Source organism: Festucalex cinctus, chromosome 19 (assembly GCF_051991245.1).
Source record: "Festucalex cinctus isolate MCC-2025b chromosome 19, RoL_Fcin_1.0, whole genome shotgun sequence".
Lineage (NCBI taxonomy): Eukaryota > Metazoa > Chordata > Actinopteri > Syngnathiformes > Syngnathidae > Festucalex > Festucalex cinctus.
The window spans coordinates 14,595,438-14,621,131 of NC_135429.1; the positions used below are offsets into that span (position 1 = coordinate 14,595,438).

The 25,694-nt window shown below is 38.9% G+C and overlaps 2 protein-coding genes across 6 annotated transcripts in view; one reads left to right on the top strand and one right to left on the bottom strand.

Annotated features, from left to right (window-relative positions):
* tmem196 (transmembrane protein 196) overlaps positions 1 to 25,694 on the top strand; it is a 65,551-nt gene that overhangs the window by 22,617 nt on the left and 17,240 nt on the right. For 2 of the 3 annotated variants that reach the window (XM_077506403.1, XM_077506407.1), the window contains exons 10-16: positions 1,553 to 1,724; positions 11,137 to 11,215; positions 11,307 to 11,375; positions 11,470 to 11,623; positions 11,704 to 11,789; positions 14,942 to 15,021; positions 15,322 to 15,483. The gene's annotated coding sequence lies outside the window, so the exon portion shown is untranslated. The remainder of the gene's footprint in view (positions 1 to 1,552; positions 1,725 to 11,136; positions 11,216 to 11,306; positions 11,376 to 11,469; positions 11,624 to 11,703; positions 11,790 to 14,941; positions 15,022 to 15,321; positions 15,484 to 25,694) is intronic. The other variant, XM_077506404.1, reaches the window with a different exon arrangement.
* On the bottom strand, positions 503 to 20,856 carry itgb8 (integrin, beta 8). 3 transcript variants are annotated; one of them, XM_077506393.1, is made up of 16 exons: positions 20,342 to 20,856; positions 18,335 to 18,420; positions 17,093 to 17,264; positions 15,878 to 15,984; positions 15,316 to 15,455; positions 14,391 to 14,556; positions 11,448 to 11,606; positions 11,275 to 11,370; positions 10,323 to 10,415; positions 9,224 to 9,364; positions 6,689 to 7,097; positions 6,372 to 6,594; positions 6,191 to 6,297; positions 4,937 to 5,047; positions 4,079 to 4,242; positions 503 to 1,769 (listed from the first exon to the last, which is right to left on the bottom strand). In XM_077506393.1, the coding sequence occupies exons 1-16, from the start codon at positions 20,424 to 20,426 to the stop codon at positions 1,647 to 1,649; spliced, it is 2,382 nt and encodes a 793-aa protein (XP_077362519.1). In that variant the 5' UTR covers positions 20,427 to 20,856; the 3' UTR covers positions 503 to 1,646. The 3 variants fall into 3 exon arrangements, with proteins under 3 accessions (XP_077362519.1, XP_077362520.1, XP_077362521.1); XM_077506394.1 differs by having other exon boundaries at positions 4,937 to 5,044; positions 20,342 to 20,855; XM_077506395.1 differs by lacking the exon at positions 4,937 to 5,047.

Below are 25,694 nucleotides of genomic sequence, written 5' to 3' on the forward strand. Positions count from 1 at the left end.
GTTCGCGAGCGTGTGGTTACAAAAGAGATATGTCGTAATATGTATCTTGGTGTCACTAAAACAGGTCAAACGCACTTTTCTCGTTCGGCAGCTCATTTGTAACAATGAACTGTTACGTATTACAACCAAAACACGCTAATAAGAAGTCACCTCATTAAAACTACACATCGTCTGGATGTCTCGTTCAACGAGACTGATTTTGTCATTGTGTTAGTTGATCAATTACTGATTCCCAAATCATTGTGCCGTGGGAAATTACCGAATTCCACTGAATTGTTCTGAAAAAAAAAAAATCTACATATATATATATATATATATATATATATATATATATATATATATATATATATATATATATATATATATATATATATATATATATATACCAATAATGTAACTTTTATTCCTCGCAGTGACGTGAAGCTATTCAATCCTCTTCCACTAGATGGCAAAATGCACATAATAACCCTGTGTATCCAGTTTTTGTGACAGACATACAAACTCCACTTTTGAAAAATATTTTATTGTAATAGAAAGACATGCTACACAAGTCACAGAAACAGAAGTGCTGCTGTTACTTTGAGATGATTCACTTATTGCTTTTTTTTTTTTTTTTTTTTGACAGAAACCAACATTGCAACTCAAGTAGACTCATTGTAGAATAGTACAATTTACATCTCAAGAAAATACATTACAATAAATAGTTCCTGGCTTAGCAGGGGAAAAAAAAAAAAAAAAAAAAAGATAAAGCAGCTATTGCTGTAAACATCATCGCCTCAAATTCAAATCACGTAAGGAAAAGGACTGGAAAGTCATTTAGTGCAGAAGGAGAGGAGTGGAATAACTTTTTTTTCCACTTTGGGTCTCAGTACCTTTCGAGCTTCGCTTGGACATGTACCAAGTAATCAAAAGTATAAAGTCGTCAGTCCGGTTCAGTCGGTTGTGGCAGATGGCCAACATACAGCAAGCGCACTTCGTATTTGAGGTCAACATGTTAATAATAATGCCTGTTGATGATATCATTCCTGGCGACTGTTAAAATTTTATTATTCCAGTGGATTTGTTCCCGCACCATTAATGCCCGATGTAGCATAAAAACGTGATTTCAATCCCACTGAACAGCTCTCATGCCCCGTCATGAAGTGACACCTCAGTAGTATAATGCAAAATAAGTGCAAGTCTAAACAGATTGACAACTTAAAATCACATGAAACACCTCTGATCGGGAAAAAAAAAGTAGTTGATCCGTTAAACAATGTGACCTCTAAAAATACAATATGAATCAATGAAAAACAAACTAAATAGAAAATAATAGTCACAGGTGCACGTTATAAATTAACCCAAACGGCAATAATTTGAAAAAGAAAAAAGTCGTACCTCAAATTGGCCACAAGAGGGTAGTGTATGTCTGAGCCATAATATTTGACGCACACATACAAACAAACACACATTAGAGTGGTAATGACTGCATGATCACCTTTGTAGAATACTTAGTGCTACAATGCAAGGTGATTGGAGGGCTTGTGCTGTTCTTTTTTTTTTTTTTTTGCAGGCATAACCAAAATACTGTACTGGCCATCTTAGTCCCTCAAAGTCTTGTTCCAACTCACCACTATGGGAATGTGTCCCCGTGCCCCCAGCCCGAATCACTGCCAGGGTTCACCAAGGGGCATCTTGACGTGAACGGTCATCTCCACCGAGTGGTCAGGCAGTCGGTCTCTTCTGTAAGTTACCGTCTTCTCGTTGCTTGTTGGGATGTAGGATAATTCCTGAAGGGTGATTGATTGGGAAAATGCAGGTTACATACACAAATGCGTGGCCGCGACGTATCGACTGTGTGAGGGGTCAGCAACCTTTCCTGTCAAAGGAACCGTTTTTTTTTTTGGGGCCAAATAAATAACAAAAAATCTGTCAAAACCTTTGAAATATTTTGATGAACAAAACACTGCATTTAATGTTAGTCTTATGTACTGAGGGCCCAAGACCTAATTAGAGCTGCACCATAACTGAAAATATGTAGCATCCAATACTTTGAGATTCATTTTCTTCTATTATTATTATTATTATTATTATTATTATTATTATTATTATTATTTGTATTATTAGTATATATATATATATATATATATATTTTTTTTTTGTAATTTTGTTAGACTTTGTTTTTCATACATTTTTCGACTTTTCTGCCTATCTGACATTTTTGGCAATATTATGCACATATGGGATTTTATTTTTTTTGTGTGGACATTTTATGGTTACTTTTGAACGTTTTCTTTTCTGCCTTTTTAAAACTAAATTTTCTGACTTTTTTTTTGCAGTTTTGTGCATATTATATAGTAATGCCATTTTTTTTTATCTTTGTTTTTGGACATTTTATGGTCACTTTGACATTTTTAGGTATATTTAAACAAAAATGTCCATCTATCTGACTTTTTTTTTTTTTTTTTTTTGCAGTTTTGTGTACATTATATAGTAATGTAATTTTTCTATCTTCCTTTTTGGACATTTTATGGTCACTTTGACATTTTTAGGTATATATATATATATATATATATATATATATATATATATATATATATATATATATATATATATATATATATATATATATATATATATATTATTTTTTGACAACTTACAAATTTTGACCTTTTTTTGAATATTTAATTATTCATTTGTGTTTATTCATTTAAATAATATTTTATCTAAAAAAAATTAAAATAAATCTGTAAAAAATATTAATTCCTACAATTTAGTTTAGAGGTGTATGACATTTCTGCGCACGAGTACTTTTAGAACAATGACATGTTCATAATTCTGCATGCATTGTAACTACTTTTAGTACTACACAAATGTACACTATTGCACAGTTTAGCCTCACTAGTAACATGTTGTTATGCTAATGCATATAGTCTACTAGTGCCAGGCTTATATAAAGCACTGGAGGAAACCTGTGCTACTACTAGTAATAGTAGCCTAGTACTTACTCTTACTTTTTCTTCTGCTTTGTAATTTCTGACAGTCTGGATGCCCCGTTGGGTTTGCTGCCTCTCACAGTTCAGTCTTGGTATTGCAACAAATCGTCTGCAATTTTTTTTATGTGAGTGCTGTGCTGGTGTTTTTCAACACAACACAAACAGTAAGAGAAGTAAGCAAATGTGCCATTTTTTTTTTTTTTTGTGGACTGCTGTAACTCAAAAAAATCCAAAATAGCTTTGACACCCTCCCCCTCCATTTTCTCAGCAGTTCCGTAAATCACACAAGGTTGCATATCCCGACACTGTGTTTACTAAAGCTGGCAGACAAGCGGAAATGTAAAAGACAGATGTACGTAAGTCTGCTGCCTCGCTCAAATCCAGACAGTAGAAGAATCTTTAACTCTTTTACTGCCAAACATTATCCAAAAATGACAACCACCAAGAGTGCCAGGCGATTTCAAGCAGTTTCACTCATTTTTTCAAGGCAAACAGAATATTGTGTGCTATGACTACGTAAACATGGTTGATTCCATATAAAGGATTGGATTCTATTATCTCATTAGAAAGAAAAAAGTATGATTCTACCTTAGTCCCTTCTTTAGTAATCACCATTTGAAAACGTAGCAACTTATAATGGGAAAAAAAAGACAAAAAAAAAGCTTTTTATGAAATGATACGTTTGTCTTCTGCACAACAGTGACTTTGACACTAATAGTTTTGGTTTAGTGACGCCCTATGAATTAGATTTAATGTGACAAACGTATTTCCTAAGCTCTGCCATGTTTTCATGTAATTTGAATCACGGGAGCCCATTGAAAAGAGATACAACGCTGCCATCTGCTGGCCATGGTGGTTGATTTATAAAAAAAAAAAAAAAGTTTTCAACTCATTCATGAAACCAAAGCTGCACAAGACATTGCCGTGCCCCACTGGGGGAAAAAAACAACAACACGAAAACAGTTGACGACAATTAACGTTATTGGCAGACCTCGTTGGGATTTCCGTTAACGTGAATTACCGTTTATGGCAGGAAAAGAGTTCCAAAAAAAAAGTCAGGTTCTGTTAATATTTATCACCTTGTGGGCTCATGGTGAGCTTACCTTGCCAGTGCAGTTATATTCTCCATTCTTCTGGGTATCTCCTGGCGACCAGCCTCTTTTTTGCAGTAGCAGCCTGGACACCGCCACCACCACCAGCCCACACAAAACCGTCAGTGCGCTCACACTTAGGAAGGTCCCAACCAGCCGACCTCTACTGGCACACTCTGTGGACACGGATGTCAATAATAGTTGAATTCTCAATTTAATACATATTTATGTCTTAAACTTTAGTTAATAAATGCGCCTGAATTGCCTCGTTGGCGATAAATAGTTTTCAGAATCTAAAACAGGTGAATTGTAAATTTGCTGAGGTTGACTTGTACCGCATTGCAGAAAGAACGATACACGCATGCACACGCATAGCGCGCTCGGAATAGTTGGCTATTAGCCGTGTCTCTGCCGGGACCATGTGTAGATGACAGCCTCATGGCTCAAAACAAAGAGCCCAAAGACATTTAGGAACAGGGTTGCCATAGCGACCTGGCTCCCGGTGCACCCGGGAGGAGTCGGCGTCAGCAGTGCCCCGCCGGGTTGCGGGGATAAGGGCCGATGCAGGGGGAAAATGCACAATGAGCAGTTTTGTTCCAAAACGCAGGCCTGGGGATGAACTTTAACACTTGGATGTGCAACGTGTGTGAAAGTGTAAACCTCGAGCGCGTGTGTTTTTGTAAAGTGAGTCGAGGAAAAAGAGGTGGGAAGCGAAGCGAAATGTAAAAAATACAGCTGCAACGCTGACAGCGGGCTTGCTGACTCAAATGCAGCAGGGTGCAGTTGACCTGCGATAGTAGCAGCGCTGGAATGAGGGCAAGTGCTTGTGTGTTGTTGTCTGTGTGTGTGCACGTGAGCGTGTTTGTGTACCTGCTCTTGTGCTAATGTGAAGCTGGTTCCGTTCAGACTCTGAGCTTGTTTGAAACCAATAGCGACAGTTGTCACGACTCATGTACGTGCATTCAATCCACTTGCCCCCTGCTTGACAGAAAGATAATAGATAATTTACGTGTTAAAATCGCAATAAAAAAAAAAAGAAGTTGTATATAATATGTGGTCTAAACACAGCATTCTGATTAATATTGTGCTTATGGAATATGAATTAGCAGAAAATCCACCCACCCATTTTTATCCATCTCAGGGGGCGGCCATTTTGTCTCTTGCTGTCAACTGAAGATGATGTCACAAGTTGAAGTTGCTCAGGTAACGACCAATCACAGCGCACCTGTTTTCTGAGTTTGGTCACGTGATGGTAGCAAGCTGAGCCGTGATTGGCTGGTCCCAGAGCAACCGCGATGGAATTTTCAGTTGGCGGCAAGTGACAAAATGAGATGGATAAAGAGTGGTGGATTTTGCTGTTTAATTCATATTCCACAACCGGAATATTTACTATTTTTAGGGTAGAAAAAGGGTAATATATTGCCCACTTGTGGCAAGCCGTACTCGATATTCACTGGACACCAAAGTGGCTAAAACTATTAGCCGGCCATAGAACATCCACATATGCTCACTATATGGAAGTGAGCATATGATGTAACGATAACGATAACGTTTGTGTAACGAACGTAGGGATGTAACGATATCCAAACATCACGATACGATATCACGATATGAAGGTCACGATACGATAATTATCACGATATTGTGTCTGTGTGTGTGTGGGGGGGAGGGGGGGTTTAAATCAGATCACATTGTAAAAAAAAAAGAACTCATACTAAAAAAAAAAAGCACAATATTGTGCATTCGTACATTACAGAAATGCATAACAAGCAAATTAGGTTCCCCTTCATCTGACAATTAGCATACATTTTAAACATAGAAGGCCAAAACATCCCTAATGAAAATTTAATTGCACTAATAAACTAGCCACTAGGGGGTGCTAGAACTGTGTTCCTTTTAAATATTGTGACATGACGACGACGATGTTGTGGCAGTTTTAATATCACGATATCATGATATTGCCCTTATCGTTACATCCCTAATATATATTAGCATTGACATACTGCCAGACTACCATTCACAGTCATAGTTACTATAGTGTAGATGCTACAACGGCTAGCCATAGTCCCTTACTAATGTGGAATTGGAAATGTCAAACAATAACAGTAGCCAAAAATGCTCTACCTGACACCATATCACTGATGTAAACGACGTCTGAATTGCAAGTGAGGTTGCAGTGTCCCGCCTCATGTTGTCCGAGACCACGAGCCATGTGACAGTCGACGCACTTCCTGAAAAGAGACGGTCGCGTGAACGTACGGGCAGTTACCCATCGTGCTTTGTGGCGTAGCAAAATGAAGTATACCAGTTCGATTGGCAGGAGCTTTGACAAGCGGAACATCTCTCGCAGAAGTCTCCGGAGTATCTGTGGTCGTCACACACGCACTGGCCGCACGCGCACGTGCCTCGTCCGCTGCACAGCGAGCCGTCGGGTGATTGGCAGGTCGCCGTGGAGACGGGACAACCGCAGCTATCGCCTGTCCAGTTGTCCTCGCACGCACATTCACCCAACACGCACGTGCCTCGTCCTGATAGGAACAAACAGAAAGAAGACAATTTTTTTTGCAAATATTATATTGATTTTTAAATGTGCAGTTCTGTATTGAGAATTGAAAACTTTACCCCCACACAGGAGCCCGTCTTTATAAGAACAGGAGAAGTCATCACTCTCGCAGTATTTCCCATAGATTGTACCAAGTCGACTGTTCTCGCACGTACACCTCCCACATTCACACGCTCCACGGCCGTTGCAGTCCACATTCGAGCCTTCCGCTCTGCAATTCCAGTCGGATTCATTAACAAGTCCTCGATGCGGTTTCTGCTCCCGGCCGGTGCCATCTATAGTGTCCGCACACGGCGACCGGCCGCTCTCGTGGCAGCGTCCCGTTGACCCACAGCCGCACTGACATTTTGAGTGGATCCGAACAGTGGTGGATTCGTTGTAGCCCACAGGGCGAACCGTCACTTCAATGTCTTCATCTGCACCGTGGTCAGGACAGGAGCGCAGGCCAATGGTGATGTTGAAGTAGACCTGTGTTGGGAAGAAAATATATATCAGCAGGAGTGTGATTTTTGAGTCTGGATGTTGTGGATGAATTATTGTGGCTCAGAATTGGTTCATATCTGGCATAGGTGCGAGTTATTCTGTTATTAATAATAAAGGTAGGCTAGCATCTGGCAGTTCCAAGTTCTGGATCATTTCTTTGACCAAGTGGAAGAACTACCCCTTGGAAAATATTTATTTTTAGGAATGTGTAAATAAATTGCTGTAATCCCTCTTGATGATGTCATTTGCCAAAATTGACAAATTCAAAAATCATAGAACTGACCATTGAAATGGGCAGATGAGATTGCAATAAACATTAAGTGAATGTTTCATGGGAATATCTAAGGAAATAAGACAGTTACAAAACTTTAGGTGATGAAAAAAGTTTCTTGGGTCACAGCTTTTATTTTGCATCAATAAAAAAAAAGAAAAAAAAAAGACGTTAATTGGTCCTCATTTCCGAAATTCAGAGATAATTTGTCAATTAAGTGATCTTGGTGTCATTGGAAAGTGTATTTTATGCGAATAATTTATTTTAGTATGGAACCATTTTAAAACTTTTGCTAACATACCAAATAATATGCCCATTTCTAGCTAGCTAGACAACCAGAAAAAAAAATACTGTTCAAAAAAATCCTTCCCTGCCACAATACTAGAGCAGCTCAGTGTCATTTTTCACATTTCCAAGTGCTATTTGTTTTATGTCATTTAGGCTACCACATTGTGTTGGTACGCAAAGATTTGTGGATATATATAACTAGCAGAAAGTATGCGCTCAAATGTCCTGTAGCACGTGAGCCGCAAGTTGAAAATTATGTCCCGCCAAGTTTAACTAGTGGTTAAAGTTTGCCGAAATGTCTCCTTTTCCAAGTGAGGACAAGGAGCCTCCAAGGCTGTTAGCTTGTGGGCTAGTTTCAGCCACTAGAAGGCTCTTAGCTTGTGAGCTAGTTACTGAGCTAACTCCAGCCACTAGCTTTCCTCCAGAAAGCTGTTAGCTTGTGAGCTAACTGTTGAACTAGCTCTAGCCACTAGCGTTGCTCTAAGAAGGCTGTTAGCTTGCAAGCTATCTTGTGCGTTAGCTCCAGCCAGCCACTAGCTTTCCTCTATAAGGCTGTTAGCTTGTGAGCTAGCTGGTGAGCCAGTAGCTCCAACCACTGGCTTTTCACAGTCTCAAAATTTGAAGACATATTTTTACATTACAGTGGCTTTAAATTATGTTGTGTAGTTTGTAAGCCTGTGGGAGACAAATGTATGACTAGTGGGATTAGTGAAATTTGTAACTTTCTCAGGGGTTCCTTCATTGTTGGCCGCTTTTCCCGTTAAATGAAGGAGGCTTATGAGGGAAAAGGGAGGTTGAGCCAAAAATAGCATCTTTGTTGCCCCACTTGATAAGGACATTTAGAAGCTGAAGGCTATTGAAATGCCAGCTTCTGTTAAGGCCTTATGTGTGCGACTTAAAAGGTTTGAGTCTTGATAAAGGGGACATTAAGTTCTACTTTAAAGCAAAAAAAAAAGTAGCACTTTTGCCAATGAGACTTCCGCAAATGAAACATTTTGTCTTCACTTATCAAAGTAATTTAATAGGCGCACACTGTTGATATTAATTAGTGTGGAAAAGTATGCACATGTTTTATTTTTATCGCTATGCTGATAACGAATGGGTACTTTCCATAATTCATTTTTCTCCATCCATGGATTAAAGGGTTGAACTACTGAGGCATGATTCAGTGGGAGGAAAAGGAGAATCATGAGGCGATTAGAGAGTGAAAAGAAAGCAAAAGGACAAAACAAAGACATTGGTTAGCATAACTGAACGTCACATTTTTCTCTATAGGGCTGTGATAATGTGAAACAATTCTACAGTTTGGCAGTACATTCTAAGCAGATACAAAATGGCTTATTTCAAAATGGCCATATTTCAAATAAGTCTTGGAATCACGTGGCAGATTTTTTTTTTTGTATTTAATACAGCTTTTAGCCTAATCTGCTCAACTTGGATTATTTTCCCAATCTTTCATGATGGGTACGTGTGTTGAAAGTATTCTAGTACAACTAAATAAGAAGCGGAATGACAATTGAAACACTACCGTGTTGGTGTTTTTCGGTTTTACCGTCTGATTAGGTTGTACCCCCAAGCAGCTCCGCTCTTTCGCAGTTGCCCCTTCAGGGCAGACGGGGGACACGGATGTCCAGTACCTGCTGAATGCCTCGTCATCCAATGACACCGACATTGTCACTTCCGTCAACAGGCTCTATAAAAAAAAATAAAAAAAAATAAAAAAAGAATTAGACGATGAACTTCTGCAAAGATAAAACCTTGCATACTGCCGTAGGAATGCAGATGCGAGGGAGGAGAAACAACAGTGATGATGAGAAATGTGAGACCAAGAGCGATAGTTGTGACCATTGAAATTGCAACTTGTCCTCAAAATGCCCTTATTGTTGTGTATGTTTTTTTTTGCAAGAGGCTTATGGGGGAAAAGGAGGTGGGGCCAAAAATAGAATCTTTGTTTTTCTACATGGTCGGGACACCTAAATTGTGGGAAGGGGTGGGTGGGTCTGTCGGCTATTACAATAGCCGCTTCTGTTCAAATTCAGCTGCCTGTGTGTGCGCGCGCACCCAGATCTGTGGATTCGGACGATCCTTGAACCAAACAATGGAGTGCTGTGCTAGAAGCAAGATTATAGGCCAGACTACAGCTAAATGAACAAACCACCAGTCACACACAACACATATACACAATTACACGCGCACACACTCTACTGCGGTCTGTTTAAATAGTCACACTGCTGCAGTCTCTTTTCCAACCTGGTCCTTTTATTGTCATTGAGAGTTTGAACACAGAGAAGTACGACGGTGTATTTTTATTTATTTATTTTTAATAGGGCGGGGCAATATGACGTGAAAAAAGTGGCAAATTTGTCACTTTGTAAAGTAGCAAATTTACCACTTTTTTCTCGTCATATTAAAACAGTGGCAAATTTGCCAGTTTAGAAAGTGGCAAATTTGCTAGTTTTTTCGACCCCACCCTCTAATATATATATATATATATATATATATATATATATATATATATATATATATATATATATATATATATATATATATATATATATATATATATATATATATATATATCTACATGGCCCTAATACGCCGTCGTAGAGAAAAGAGGGAAGTGTAAAAGAAATACAGTAAGTCGCGTGTACCTTATAGGAGTCCACTACTAGATCGATGAGGTTTGGAGACTGGAAGAAGCCGATCTTCCCCAGGTAGGAGCCAGGTAGCAACCGCACTAACTCCTACAGGTAGAAAACGTTGTAGAAACACTTGTATCACATCCTATCCAAAACAACATTTTGGATTTTAACACAAGTGGGAATATCCACTAATACACACACATATATATATATATATATATATATATATATATATATATATATATATATATATATATATATATATATATATATATATATATATATATAAAGCCTAAGGACCTAGCTTGCTAGCTAGCTAGTTAGCATGCCATTTGTTAGCATACCATCAAGTTTGTTCCTCTTGCTTTGCTAATTGCTGTTAACTGTCTACTCTAGCAGATTGCTAAAATTAGCTAATGCTAACAACTGAAAATGTAGACTTTGAATGCTCTTTTTTTCCACAATTGACAGAGTATTTTTGAGCACCATAACTCCGTGGTTTTAGGGTTTAGTAGTGAACATCTACTGTACAACATTTCTCTTCAATACTTCAAAAACTAATAACTAAATCCTTGATCTTTTTTTATGTTGTCATCATCCGTTAAGGCGAAAAACTAACATTTTGACAAAATAAGCAACAGGGAGAGCAGGCTATCTGTGTTTAAATGTGTTTTGTTACATTTCCACCACTTGTTTTTAGTGGCAGTTTGAAAATTCTTATGCAGGTTGTTTTTATGATGTAAGGGACACATTGACAGTCTGTACTGTTACTTTAATGTTGCCGCCACATAGTAATGCGCCCCCCCCCCCCCCTTCCTTCCAGTGGTAAGCACTTTGCACTCATTCACCTGGTGACTTATGATGGAGAAGACTACCATATACACTCCAGTACATGCCGAATAGTAAGTGCAAGTTATAGAACACTATTATTTTTTTGTCTTAATTGTGCCCTGAATATTACCTCGTACCACTGGTACTGCTGTTTCTCCACAGCAAAGATGGAGTAAATGTGGTTTTCCAGCAGCTTGTCATACAACTGGCCCAAACTTGGATGGTCCTAAGGTAGAATGTCAAGAGTCCAAGTCAATTTGTTTTTAAAATTGATATGACGTGCACTTTTAATCATCTTCTCACCATCCTGGTGCTCCCCGTGTAGACGTTATTTTCCAGGTGACACCGGCCGTCGTGCGGAATGACGATTCCTGCCAGTCGGCTGTCCAGGGCGAGGTGAGAAGGCTGGTCGGTCATCAGGAGCAACAGACGTTTGGCCTCTGGACGCCAACCCACGGCTCTCTGAAAAGGAGACGAAGGTAAGTGGGAATAACATCCGCATACTTTCCCTCTGGCAGAACGGCTACATTTTCATCACTTATGTTGTTTGTGTTTGCAGAAATACACTGAAAGTACTTTGACCATTTCCGCATAATTTGGTGGAGTTTTTGGGAAAGAAAGAATTTGAAGTGGAGTCAGCTGAAGGTGAGGAAGATTTTTTTTATTGCCACTTTTGCTGTTAACATTACCTAGACATTTATATTTTTAAATTATCTTAGACTTTGTGGTCAATACCATGAAATGGGCACAATTGGACACAGTAAATACTTTCAAAAAAAATCTATTGAATTCATATTTATTGGCAATTGTTCACAGAAAAAAATGCTTCATATTGACACTGCATGTTTTCAAGGAGGTGCACTGTATGTATTCGCGCATTAACTCTTTTACTGCCACATGTTATCAAAAAAAAAAAAAAAAAAACTTTAATATGACAAAAAGGCTTTGATCATTCACATCATCCTTGAAAAAGTTCTATTTCATCAGATTTCGTAATGTTTTATTGTAATTTCATACACCGGCAATCCAGCTGGCCATAGTTAGTGTTTTTGATTCCACAACCTATTGACCAGGCAGCGCTGCACTTCGATGTTGCACTTCCCATTGATTAAAAAAAGCAAACCAAAAAAAACCATAGTTGATATCATTTAACATTTTTGGCGGCATATATCGTGATTTTAGGAATCGTTATTAAATGTTTTTGGCGGTCAAAGAGTGAATTTCTCTTGAGCTCATTTGTCAGCAACACAACATAAAGAGTAATGTGGAAAATGTAAGTACATAACATAACATAACACATGTGGCAAGATACTCCGATTTCAGCCTCTGAGCTCTTTTAGCTCTCAAGGAAAAAAAAAAAAAAAAAATTCTCCCACTAGTCACAACCCCCCCTGTTTATGTCTGTGTCATAGACTGTGGGAGAAAAAGGGGGTCTGTGTGTATATTTAAAGGAAAGTCAGCAAGCTAATAAGATAGGCATGACATAATGGAGAGTCTATTTGTGGAGCCATGAGTGGTGTGGTGTTTCCCTGCAGTCTGGTTACTCAGGCCCCCCTGCATGGCATGACTCAAAGCCCCCCACCCCCTGCAGTCAGCGTGTGAGCTACTGCCACTGTGAGAGTGTGTCAGTCACAGTCCGTCATTGGGATTCCAGTGATGCTATCTGACGCTGAGTCAGAAAGCCACTATTCTGCCGCAAGAAAGGCCTTCCTTTAGCCAGTGAAATTTTTACTGGCTCATTTTAATTGAACTATTAAAAAAAGGTGGGTTCTGACACAGGTAATTAAAGTGAAATTAAAAGGTAAACAAATGTAGTCAGAGACGTGCGGCAAGGTTTAAACCTGGAAAAGCAATGGCAATCGAACAACTTTATGTACATTTAAAAAAAATTATAATAAAAAATTGGGTTGTGTTTTTAACACACTTGCTGCATATAATTAACGCAGCAGTTTCATTTTGGACCTAGTTCTGGGTTGTCCATCCCACAACTTGGGTTACATTGGACCAGTTTCAAGAGTGTCGCTGAAAGGAGGAAACTAACTGTAAAGATTACATAGCCACAACAAATTACAACCTAATTTGATGAGTTTAAATGCAATTTTCAGGTTAAACCAGTGCTCCTCAATTATTTTTTTGTAAGAAGAAAATATTTTGTGCCCCCAACTCTCTGCCACAACTATAAATAGTATCATTTGTCTATAAAATTGCTGTAAATTAGCCTACACTTCAGCAGAACAACTAATGCTCTTTGCGCACCACTGCCACCTACTGTAGTGGATGTACAATTACACTTTTTTTCCTAATACAGAAAAAAAAAGAAAAAAGTTTGTCTTCCACTATGGTTCTCTGGTTGACCCCCCCCCCCCCCCCTCTCCCAAAAAAAATAAAATAAAATAAATAAAATAAATAAAATAAATAAAATAAATAAATAATAAAAATGTAAACTTTACAGTGTCAGCTCTAGGGATGTAACGATATCCAAACATCACAATACGATATTATCATGATATGAAGGTCACAATACGATAATTATAATATTGTGGGGAAGTTGACGATATAAAAGGTCACAATATTGTAAAAAATGAGCTCATACAACAACAAAAAAACACAATATTGTTTTTGTACATTGCAGCAATGAAAAATCTAAAAATATTATAAATATATATAAAAAAATATATATAAATATAATCTGTATATTGAGGCACTAATAAAATCATTACAATAAATTGATACAAATTTTTATTAATAAAATAAATAAATAAATTAATTAATATTTAAATTACATAAGAAATTAATCAATACAGTAAATTGAGTACCTAGTATATTATGTTCCCCTTCATCTGACCATTATCATGGATTTTAAACAAAGAAGGGCCAAAACATGCCTTGTGAAAATTAAACTGCACTCAAAAAAGTAGCCACCAAAGAGCGCTAAAACTGCACAAGTGGAAATCAACCTGATTTTTTGCTGCTTCTAATATCATGACATGACGACGACGATATATTGTGGCAGTTTTAATATCACGATATCACCATATTGCAGTTATCGTTACATCCCTAGTCAGCTCCAGCTGGATTGATACAATTTATTTGACAATTATAAATGTTTTTTTTTTAGGTTGGCATTGTGCGGATTTACACCAATATCTACTATTCATATAAATCTGGTTGATATATATAAAAAAATGATAATCCAACATCAAACCCACAATGATGCCTTGGAGGAGGTATCTAGGACTCACACACCTGGCACACAGTAGCTTGCAGCATCGCGTCCAGGCCTCCCTCAGGTGTATCCATGTTACCCGAGATGCGCTGGCGTTTGATCACGCGTGTGAACTCGCTCATATTTCCACTCATGCTTAAGACGTGATGGAAGCCGTGGGCGGGGCGGCATCGGATCTCGTAGTCGCTGGGGAAAAAGCCCGATACAGAAACAGTTATTGATTGTTGCATTCACAGTCAAAAGCCTCTTGTTTTCTGTCTCCCACTCAGAACAATGGCGCATCCAAAAATGCAAAGTCACAACTGAGTCATATGGCAAATTCCCAGACTTCGGTTTGTTAGTCGTTTTCCTGCTTTGGTCTAAAAATATATTTGCAATTAAATTAGTGACTGATGATGGCATGGCTCCCGGTTCTGAGGTTGCGGGTTTGAATCTCGGCTACTATCTTCCAAAACATGTCTGAGGTTTGAGTGTGAATAGTTGTTTGTCGTTATGTGCTTTATGATTGGCTGACAATCATTCCTCAACATCTTAGTGCCTAATCATGCCAGTTGAACTTTCTTTTTCTCAGATCTACTCATGCTTCCCAGAATCTTCAAAAGCAGCCTGAAAGGCAGACTTCAGTTATCAGGCTCATCTTCAAGATATACAGTACGTATTTATATCTATTTATACCTCAGAGTAGATGTCAAACTTTTTTTTTTTTTTGATGAAAAGGGGCTGGCTCAGGCTTGTGACCTGAATCATCTTTTAGTTATGCTGCCTTTCCATAGAACTTGACTGCTGGGGGATTTTCCCATGAGGCACTGATGTCCTCCTCACCGTCTCTCACATCTCATTTCACGTTTGTTTTATTTATAGCTATATTAATATTAAGACTACTTCAAGACACCTTTTGAATATTATTTTAATATGCTACTCCAATCAGCAAATGATTTTTCAAACCTGCAGGGGTTGTTGATCTTGGTTGGATGCACGTTAATGTAAGGCGACACCGGCTTGTCCACAAAGGAGCCGAAACCGAGCCAAAGGTCTGAGGAGTACTCGGTCATACGCAGAGACAGAGCTACGCCCACCGTCTTGAGCTGTGAAATGGGCAGAGGAAAATGTGAGGTAAGAACTGCATACGTGATGAGGGGAGGGTTTATTTACATCCTGAAAATGTGTTTATATATTTATACTTTCTACATGCCCCAGCCTTCATACTCTGCTTCTTTTGGCTCGTTAAAGATTCTTTCTGATCACTTCCCTCTTTACTTTACAGCCCATTTCAGTCAAAAGTCAAAGAAATGAATGAAAAAAATGAATTAATTTAATATAGAATGCCATATTCAAATATTCATATCTTGTCTGAAAAGATTAAAAAAAACTGTGTTGGTTAAGAAAGACATTTAGAGCACTTATTGTGGAGGCAAAAATTAATCTCAGGGGTAATTCTTAAATCCCTCCTGAATGTCTTTCTCATATGTTTCATGTCCAAAAAGACTCGTGTCATTGGAACACTTACATGGTCGAGATTTTCTTGCATGGATGCAGATACGTCTACCAGGTAGTAAAGATCCACTGGATACCGCGGCAGCTGCTTTACGGCAACAATGAAGCTAGCCTCTGAACCTAGCATACACATTGACACACAAGAATGAATGTCAGCAGTTCATCTTCACACCAGAGTTTTGAGAGTTTATTTACTCAACTCCCGATGGGAGAGGCTGGTTGGGTGGAATGACGGGTTGGATAGATAGATAGATGGATGGATAGATAGATAGATGGATGGATAGATGGATACATAGAGATAGATCTAGAGATCCGGATAGAGAGATCTAGAGATCTAGAGGTTCAGATAGAGAGATCTAGATCTAGAGAGAGAGAAAGAGATCTAGATAAAGACCTAGATAGAGAGATCTATATAGAGAGAGAGAGAGAGAGTAGAGAGAGAGAGAGATTTAGAGAGAGTAGAGAGAGAGATTGAGAGAGAGAGAGATTTAGAGAGAGATCTAGAGAGAGAGATTGAGAGATCTAGAGAGAGAGATTGAGAGATCTAGATTGAGAGATTGAGAGATCTAGATTGAGAGATCTTGAGAGAGATTGAGAGATCTAGATTGAGAGATTGAGATCTAGATTGAGAGATCTAGATAGAGATCTAGATAGACCTAGATAGAGAGATCTGATAGTGTTCTATAGATCTAGAGAGAGAGAGAGAGAGAGAGAGAGAGAGAGAGAGAGAGAGAGAGAGAGAGAGAGATCTAGATAGAGAGAGATCTAGAGAGAGAGATCTATAGATCTAGGTAGAGAGATCTAGATGAGAGATCGAGAGATCTAGATAGAGAGATCGAGAGAGAGAGAGATCTAGAGAAAGAGAGAGAGAGAGAGAGAGAGAGAGAGAGAGAGAGAGAGAGAGAGAGAGAGAGAGAGAGAGAGAGAGATAATGGCACCAATATTTAAAACAGGGTACATTTAGGTTATTACATAGAAACAAACACAAAGAGCACCAACGAGGAAGAATTAATTATGTTAGAGTAATTTTTAAACACAAAATTCAATGTGTGACAGCAAAATTTAGCAATATATTGAAGGTTGGCGATTATTCGTCTTAAGTGGATCACACACCTGCCGACTAATTGGGTCATGGTGTCTTATTAGGTGAACGGCCACAAGTTCAGGAAATCCATCAATTTCTTTTAATTGAGATTATATTTGGTATTTAAATCTAGCTTTAACGTACCTGGTGTGAGTGTGATGCTGATGTCTCGCGGGGACACTTGTGTGCTACTGACGGTGGCGTTTACTTCCACTTTGACGTCCGATTGCTCTGTAAACTCTGGTCCGCAGCCTCTTTTGAGCAGGTTCACCTGTAGGTCGCAGCGATGGCCAGCACCTGCTCCCTCCAGAAAATCCTGATGTCAAACAGTAATTGTAAAATGGAATAAGAATCGGGAAAACAGTTAGCAAGCTGTCGTTTCTACAAACAGGAATAAGTAATAAGTCACCTAAAATGTCTTATGTTTAAGTTTCCTTTGTTGTTAGCATGAAAAGATGTAGTGAACTTTTCTGTGCTTGCTATATAATTTGACCACCAAAACAGTCATCAGAGCGAACAAAGCAGCAGTTTAATGCCTTGTAGCTTTGGAATGGATTAGTGACCTTTGCTCTTTTGATTAGTGAAGGAGCCACACAAACATTGTGGACGAACAGCAGTAATGTAAGCGTGCGAGACGTTTTGTTTTCTTTTCTTTACTCACATTTTTAAAAAATATATCACTATAAATCAGCTCATAAAATTTGAAGTAGGAAAATGATTTGTTATGAAGGACCACTTACAGTATTTTTTTTTAACAAAAAGCTCAACTGTCTTGTAATTCTAAATTCACTGACCAGCAGGACTTTGCATGCATGAATAATAATAGTTCCGCTCAATGTTAAGAAGACATTGTGGGACGCTGATTTATTTATATACGTGCTGAGCATGCATCCATTTGAAGAACTTTTTCACAATGTCAGTGACGTGTGTTTAAATGCTTTCACACACCAGTGAGCACGACCTAGTGATGCTAGAAAAGGTCAAGGTTCACGTGGTGCGGACTTGTGTAGTCTAGCCATGTGTACGTTGGTTGATGTGTTAGTTCCCAAACAGTCGGTTTTTTTTGTTTTTTTTAACTTCCTCAAGGCCGGGCAGTGATCCTGGGGTGGATGCGTTACGAGACAGAACTCCCAGGCAGAGGCGCACGATTGCAGCCATTGACTAGACTAAACATATGGGTCAAATGTGGCTTTGCTTCTGCTGCTGCTATGTGAGCAAAGAATAGAAACGGAATGGAAACGTTCACATCCACACAAGGGCAGCTTTAAACATCGTGCTCACATCTGTGGATGGCATGAAAGCAAAACAAGTGCATCATCCGAGGAATGCCAGAGACTGATTTCGAAGTATGCGCTTTTTTTTTTTTTTTTTAAACATGTTCCATACCTCCTTGAAGCACCAAGAACACTGTGGTCCACGTCTAAGACACTCTTTACAAGACGTAATCAGAGCTGATGAGCACACGTTGTCGCCTGCGAGGGAAGACGGTGACAAAAGAAGAAAAGCTCATTTGCATATGAAATTGTAGATTATGTCATCACGTATCGTAGCAGTGAAGCCTGGCTGAATATTTAAAGATCTCATTTGATGATGGAAGCACCACTTACAATATCATCTCACGAGCCACTTCACTATGCGTCAGCTCTGTGGAAATGCGGTTAAGTGTGGGAACAGGTGCTCCAATAGGCCACATTAGCACATGACATGAGTCAATCAGGTCGCGGTACGTGCACTCACGTTTGTGAAGGAGCCAATAACGGGACCGCTGAATCGGGAAAATAAAATTTACGCAGTTGTAATATTTCTCAGGTGAGTAAAGGTGGCATTAATGATTCATTGAGATGATGTATCTGCTGAGATCACTTTTTTTTCTTTTTCTTTTTTCCAAGAGCCTGTGAGCTCACAGCGGGGAATGTAGGCCAGAGAATGGCTGCAGGTTGTTCTGAAGCAGAAGTAAATTATTAATTTTTTTTACCAGTTTGAGGTTTGGCTTTTTTTTTTTTTTTTTTTGCCATCAGTGTATTTAGCTTCCTAGGACGATCCTCTCGTTTCTTATTTTGTTTTCTGTGTAGTCACCAATAGGGATGTAACGATAAGTTATAAAAATAAAAAAAAAGAGCTCATGCTTAAAAAAAAAAGCACAATATTGTGCTTTTGTACATAACTACAATGATATTGTATTATTATTATTCTGTTTTATTATTAGGGATGTAACGATAAGTGCAATATCGTGATATCGTGATATTAAAACTGCCACAATATCGTCGTCGTCATGTTCACAATATTTGAAAAGGAACACGTTAAAAAAGTCAGGTGGATTTCCATTTGTGCAGTTCTAGCACCCTCTGGTGGCTAGTTTATTAGTGCAATTTAATTTTCATTAGGGATGTTTTGGCCTTCTGTGTTTAAAATCTATGCTAATTTTCAGATGAAGGGGAACCTAATTTACTTGTGAAGTGATCAATATGTGCGTGCATTAACAAGTAAGCGTCTCAGTAATGTTATTAGAGATTGTAGGTGGTTTATGCATTGCTGTTATGTACAAAAGCACAATATTGTGCTTTTTTGGTGTGAGCTCTTCTTTTTTTTTCCTCAATATTTTGACCTTTTTTTAAATATCGCCAACCCCCCCACGTGATACTTATCGTATCGCGACCTTCGTATCGTGATGTTTGGATATCGTTACATCCCTAGTCCCCAATACCGATACAAGGTAGCAATACCATTAAATAATTTTGAGACATAACATTTCCAAGAAAAGTCATTTTTCCTTAAAAATTGCGTGAAATTTCAAAGCCATTTAATTTTGTATTCTTCTAATTTCCAGGTCTTCATCGTAAAACAGCCACAATATCGGCAGTTGTCACAAGTACCGGTAGAACCGATACTTAATGTCAGGTACCAGCCTGATACTGATAGCTGGTATCGGTGCTTGCCCATCTCTAATATAAAGTATTCAGTGTACATCTTGTAGCACTTTAAGTTTACTTTTCCCTCAAAAAACATCACACCGCAACAAAAGTGAGCAAACCCCTCAATGAAAATGTCCAAATAGTGCCCAATTCTCTCTCTCTCTCACTCGAGCAAACAACACAATTAGATTTTTTTTTTTCAGTTAAATAAACACTTTTATTGCAAACATATAATAAATTTCACCATAAGATTTTTTTTTCAAAAAGCCTAAATGATTTATTTTTAAAAATAAAAAAATAATTAAAGTAATGCTAAATATGGTATTGATAAAATAAACATAGGGTTTAAATTAACCCCCCCAGCAGAAAGTACACTTCTGACTGTGGGTTCAAGTGATGCTGCGCAAGTACACCATGAGACAGAATGTAGGTTAATTGCAAATATATGATTATAATTGGACTCTAATGACGCTCCACTCACCCGAATAGGAGGTTCCAGCGCAGAGAGCCACTACGAGCAGGAGACACAGAGGGACGCTGCCATATGTCAATGGCCAGGAAGTCATATTATCCACACCGGGTGGGTGACCAGACCGAGCGGGGAGGCTGCGTGGACTCACTGGTGGGAGTCTGGAGACCGGGGACCGCGCGTCCGCCGCCTCGCCAACAAAAGCCGGGAATGGCGCACCGAACCGCGGAGCATTGTTCCTCAGCCAAATCACCCTCTAATCCCGGGGAGGTATTCACATCCTCCGGTTCCAATCAGCTTAGAGGCGCGCTCCCCCGTGCAACCATAGCCAGGAGGGCAGGTAGAGAAACGGCTTTTGTGCGGCAACGGTAACCGCCCCCCTCCCCTCGCGCCCACTCGCTCTCCATCCACGCACTCCGTCACGATCGTGCCGGGGCCGCCGTCCACTCGCGGACCCAAAATAAGTGGACCAGCATGCCGACTGAACAACATGCTGCATAGGGAGCGAGTTATAGTCGCTGAACTGACTCAGGTAGGCGGTGCCATGGCAACCAGGGAGAGCGAGGGGAACGAGAGAGAGAGTTGCAAATCAGTGTCGGTGATTTCGCCGTGACGTCACGCCTACTTTTAAAAACTACGAACGTGCCATAGTAAACAAAGGCAGAACTTTGACAAAACAGGCGTGGCTTGTTCATCCTTAACAATCATAAAAGGACTAGAAAATTGACTTTTCTATCACGTGGATGTGTTTACATTTTTTTAAATTAATTAATTTTTTATTTTATAGTTTCTGCTTATCTGACGTATGCATTGCCGAAAGTCACAAGAACAACTAGTGTTGTATGTGTCTTTAAGGGGTGTGGCTTAGCAAATGACACTGCCGAGAGCTTCATTTCATTTTATTTGAAAGGGACAATGCACATTAATTAATCAACAACACAAGTTGTAAATATGCCAGATTCTAGCAGCAGTTGCTAATTTGCATCTGTCGTCCCCTATACATAGATTCAAATACACATCACATAGCAATACAAAATCAGGATAAAACAAATAAGAGCATTCATATTGGTGCCGTGGCTCTCCTTGCCCACTTGCAAGGGCATTAAAGTACCTTATTTGCTCCATTTTTTTCCACTTTACTTGAGCTGGGGTGTATCTGAGGCTTGCCCTAAAAATGTTTGGCTTGCAGCACAAATATAAACTAGTTTATTATTATTATTATTATAGTTTTTCCTCGCTCACATGCTTTGAATACATGTAAATGTTTTAAAATGTCACTTATTTTTTTCTTTTGCACTTGTTCACTGCAAAAAAAGAGATCAAGTGTGCTTGCTTCAAGTCAAAGATTATTGTAAAACCAACACATTAGTCAAAAGAGAATTACACATTGTGTATTTAAACACAATGTTCAAGCAAATTGTATAATTTCATCCAATGAAATTCCACTAGCTTAATGCTAACATATACAAAATTGAAATTCCATAGACAGGTTAGCGGAAACAACTGCTACTTAAACAAATTAAGCACAAAACATAGTTTATAAAACAGGTTAGGTCAGAATATCCTATAATGGATTGTCCATGTTGAACACAACGGGTGCACTGCAGTTGAACTCTGACCTCAAATTGAACACTTGTGTTTATATTGCTTCTTCTGGGAGCCATTTAAGCGGAGCGAGCGCTCCTGTGTGTGCGTGTTTGAGGATGTGTGTGGATGTTGGGGTCAATCGAAGCTGCGCTCTCGTCGAGGGGTTCACATGCTGGTGCTAAAGTAGTAGGAGGGGGGATTTTTTATTTTTTTTTGCTCCATTGTGCGCGGATTCCAATGACATGGAGTAACCTTCGCTGGCCGCTCTTCTGAGCGGGGGCCGAAAAATGTCCTAAACAAGCAGGGGAAGAGCAGCTGTGCGCCAACAAAAGACACAATCCCGAGACCCGTCATCTTCGGTCCGATCGGATGCGTGCCCCCCAGATATAAGAGCCATGTTGTGGATTGGGCTGGCTGCCCAAACTGCGATTGCAAGCGTGCCAACCGGTCCCGATCAATATGCGGCGGAAAAGCGCGCAGGTCTCTTATCTGATCTGTTTGACCCGGTCGCTTGTTCACAAGAATGGAGCTGGGCCAGCTATGTCCTCATTCATTCATTCATTAGCATAATTTGCCAAAGAGGAATTTCAAGGTGGGGGTGGTGCCATTCTTGCTAACCCCCCCGCAGTCACTCTCAATTATGGTAATGATGCAAACGCACACCGTGCGGTGTTTACTTGACGGCTGAGGAATAATGGGAATGTTTTATTTGGCGGTTTGACGACAGCCTTCTCAAAATGCATAAACAAGTGATAATGCTGCACTTTGCGTGGAGGGTCAGCAGTTACGGATGTCACTTTGTTAAGAAACACTCATTGGCCTTCTTCTTATCCCAAATCTTTTTGTTGATGACCCTTTCTTGGCATAGAATTAAACTTATGTAAGCTGGACATAATACTTTATGACAGATATGTTCAATTCCATGTTTTTTTTCAGACCGATACCAGTATGACTACTAAACTATTAAGTATTCACTGATACCACTATTACTTTTGATACATAACATTCCACAAAAAAAACAAAACAAAACAAAACAATGCTCGACAATTTTGAGGGACGACCTATACGGGGCTAGGGGGTCAAAAATAGGTATACAGTTATTAAAAAAAAAAAAAAAATGAGAGAAAATGTGCAGAATATTTATTACAAATAATAATAATTAAAAAAAATGTGATAAAATAATAAAAGTAGTCCTCTACTGGGGGGTGCAAAAGTAGATATACATTTATTTTAAATAAACACAAAAAGTAGGTATACAGTTATTTTAAATAAACACATAGAAAATGTGCACAATACTTATTACAAATAAAAAAATAAAATAATAAAAACTTGAAGGAATGAAAAAAAATACATAAAGTAATGTACATGTTTTCTTATTTAACGTCATTTAACGTTTATGGCGGCATACATCGTGATTTTACAAATGGTTATTAAACGTTTTTGGCGGTCAAAGAGTTAATAATAAGCCTTTACTGTAGATCCCAAAAACTTGAAACGTGCAAGTCATTGTGATGTTAATGAAATGAAGTTTTTGAATCAAAGTTTTCAATTGTATTAAAATGGAATTGTCATCTAAATAACCAAGTTTTAGTTGAAATGAACAGTCTGTAAACCATCTCTAAACCCGTCTCATAAACTTCTCCAGCCGGATCATGTTTGTCTTCCCGGGTTAGGGTGGTCAAAATATGGAAACTTGATAATGGACTCTTGCGTAAACACACCCCTGGCCTTGTCAATACTGGTCAACATCAGTACGTCGGAGGTAGATCCTTGTCATAATCATGACACTAAACACTCTTCTACCGATATATCCTGCCTCCACCTTTTGAGCCCACGCCTCCTCCACCCCCCTCTTTTGGTCCTCTCCCCCCATTTGTTTGTGTTAGCAGTCGGCTAAGCTTTCCCTCACGCTGGTCTGGTCTCATCATTCTCTCGTCGCGCGCACTCAGTACACACATGCACACAAGCATCAGTTAGCATCCACATTTGTAGCAGCTCTTCCCCTGCTAGCACCTGCCCATCTTCTTTTTCCATCTCCCCGCTTCAAAGTTGACTCCCCTCAATGATTTTTTTTTAATCTCTGAACTATCTCCCACGCTCTTTTCAGTCGCGATCTAGATACGCTGATGGGAGGACATAGTTGGGGTTAGAGGTTAGATGGGAGTAAAGGCAGGGATTCCCATCCATGCATAAATTCACAGCAGCCTGCCCATGTGAGCATCGTGAGTTTGTCATGAAGTGGCAAATACATTACAAGAGTTTACCTAGTTGTAACATTTGCCAAGAAACACATCATCATCTAAAACAATGGAAAATCTATTGGTAAATGGAGTTATATAGGACTTATATAGTGCTTTATCTTCACCATATTTCATCAAAAGCACTTTACCAAGCCCCATATGCAGTTTTCCGAAAACATGTTGAAGGATACCAAGGCTGTATGTGACCAACACTCTAAATGCTGCTGTGTCAATTTAGGAACGGTTCAGCCTGTCTTTTTTTTTTTTTTTTTATACCAGTACTTTAAAATTACTTTACTCGAATCCCTTGCCGTACAATGGCAAATGGTATAATGTAAAGTTTTAAATCCATGTATGTCATCCATCCACTCCATGTCTTTCGTACTAGCTAGCTTGCGCTAAGCTAACCTATAGGAGGGTTTGTCTCTCTAGTCTATCCTCTATGTTGAGTTGAATTGAATTGAGAAGTTTAATTAAAGGTGCTTTTGTCACAATCTCATGTCAACTATTGGCATTTATAAAGCTAGTCAATGCTTAACAAAAACTGACTTTTGACCAGTTTTGGCTCCTGGACTCAAAGTATTCGGTAAAGGCTGCACAAATCTATTATGATGTAAACAATATAAATTGCGTAAGTATTCAAACATGACAAGCTGCTTTAAATGTGAGTCTCTGCGTGCATTTAGAATTTGTTTTTCAAGGTGACATTATATTGCAATTCTGTTGTGCATACACAGGTACATTCTCATGTGTGAACAGCCTACAGCCACTTCACTATTTTAAATGTCACACTGGGAACTTGAAACAAATTTTTAGAATGCCTAATCATTTCATCTTAATGAGGAACATGAAAGATCCACATTTAAAAAAAAGTTTAAGAATTTTTATTATTAATCTGTTTTGAAGTATTCAAGTAAACAGGATAAACTGGGGCGTATCATGAATGAATGAACTCTGGAAAATTGTAGAGGAAGGATTGTAAATGTTCTCTACGTTGTGAAAAAATGTGTCAGTGCACAATTGCGAGGAATTCAGGAATGGAATTCAGTGATGCCCATGGCCACTAATCTGGCAGCTCATACTCTGCATTGTAAACAGATATAAGCGCCTCAAGTCTTTGTTTCCTTTACTTGCCATCTGGATTTATATACACTCCCCTGTGAGACTCATTCCCTTTTTTTATGTGGACTAAAAACATTATGTTTGACATCAAAACTTGAACTTGTGTGTTTTTGGTCATTAGCAGATCTTTTCTGTCTCCATACGTTAAACGTTCCGTCACTGTGGTTAAAGGTCTTTGTCTCATTAGTCTCATTTGTCTGTGTCCTGTTTGGGAAAATTCCAGACTGGCCTTTTCACAATTCTTGCAAATGAGGGCCTCTTGTGTGTTGCCACTAATGTCCCTGACAGGTGTTTTTATGGTCTTTCTTTAAAGCTCTCAAAAATGTTTCTGTTGTCAGCGGCTGTTCGTTTCCGTGGTCGACCTGCCTGTTACATATTACACCTGTGGTTTAGTTCGTTTTCAGGACTTTCCAAAT

Excerpts from the sequence above, each read along its gene's own strand:
- itgb8 (XM_077506393.1), bottom strand. The coding sequence starts at position 20,426 with ATGACTTCCTGGCCATTGACATATGGCAGCGTCCCTCTGTGTCTCCTG. Across the intron at positions 9,365-10,322 it reads TAGTAGTGGACTCCTATAAG|AGCCTGTTGACGGAAGTGAC; the intron begins GTACACGCGACT and ends TTTTTTTTATAG. Across the intron at positions 5,048-6,190 it reads CATCAGTGATATGGTGTCAG|CAGGGGGCAAGTGGATTGAA; the intron begins GTAGAGCATTTT and ends CTTTCTGTCAAG.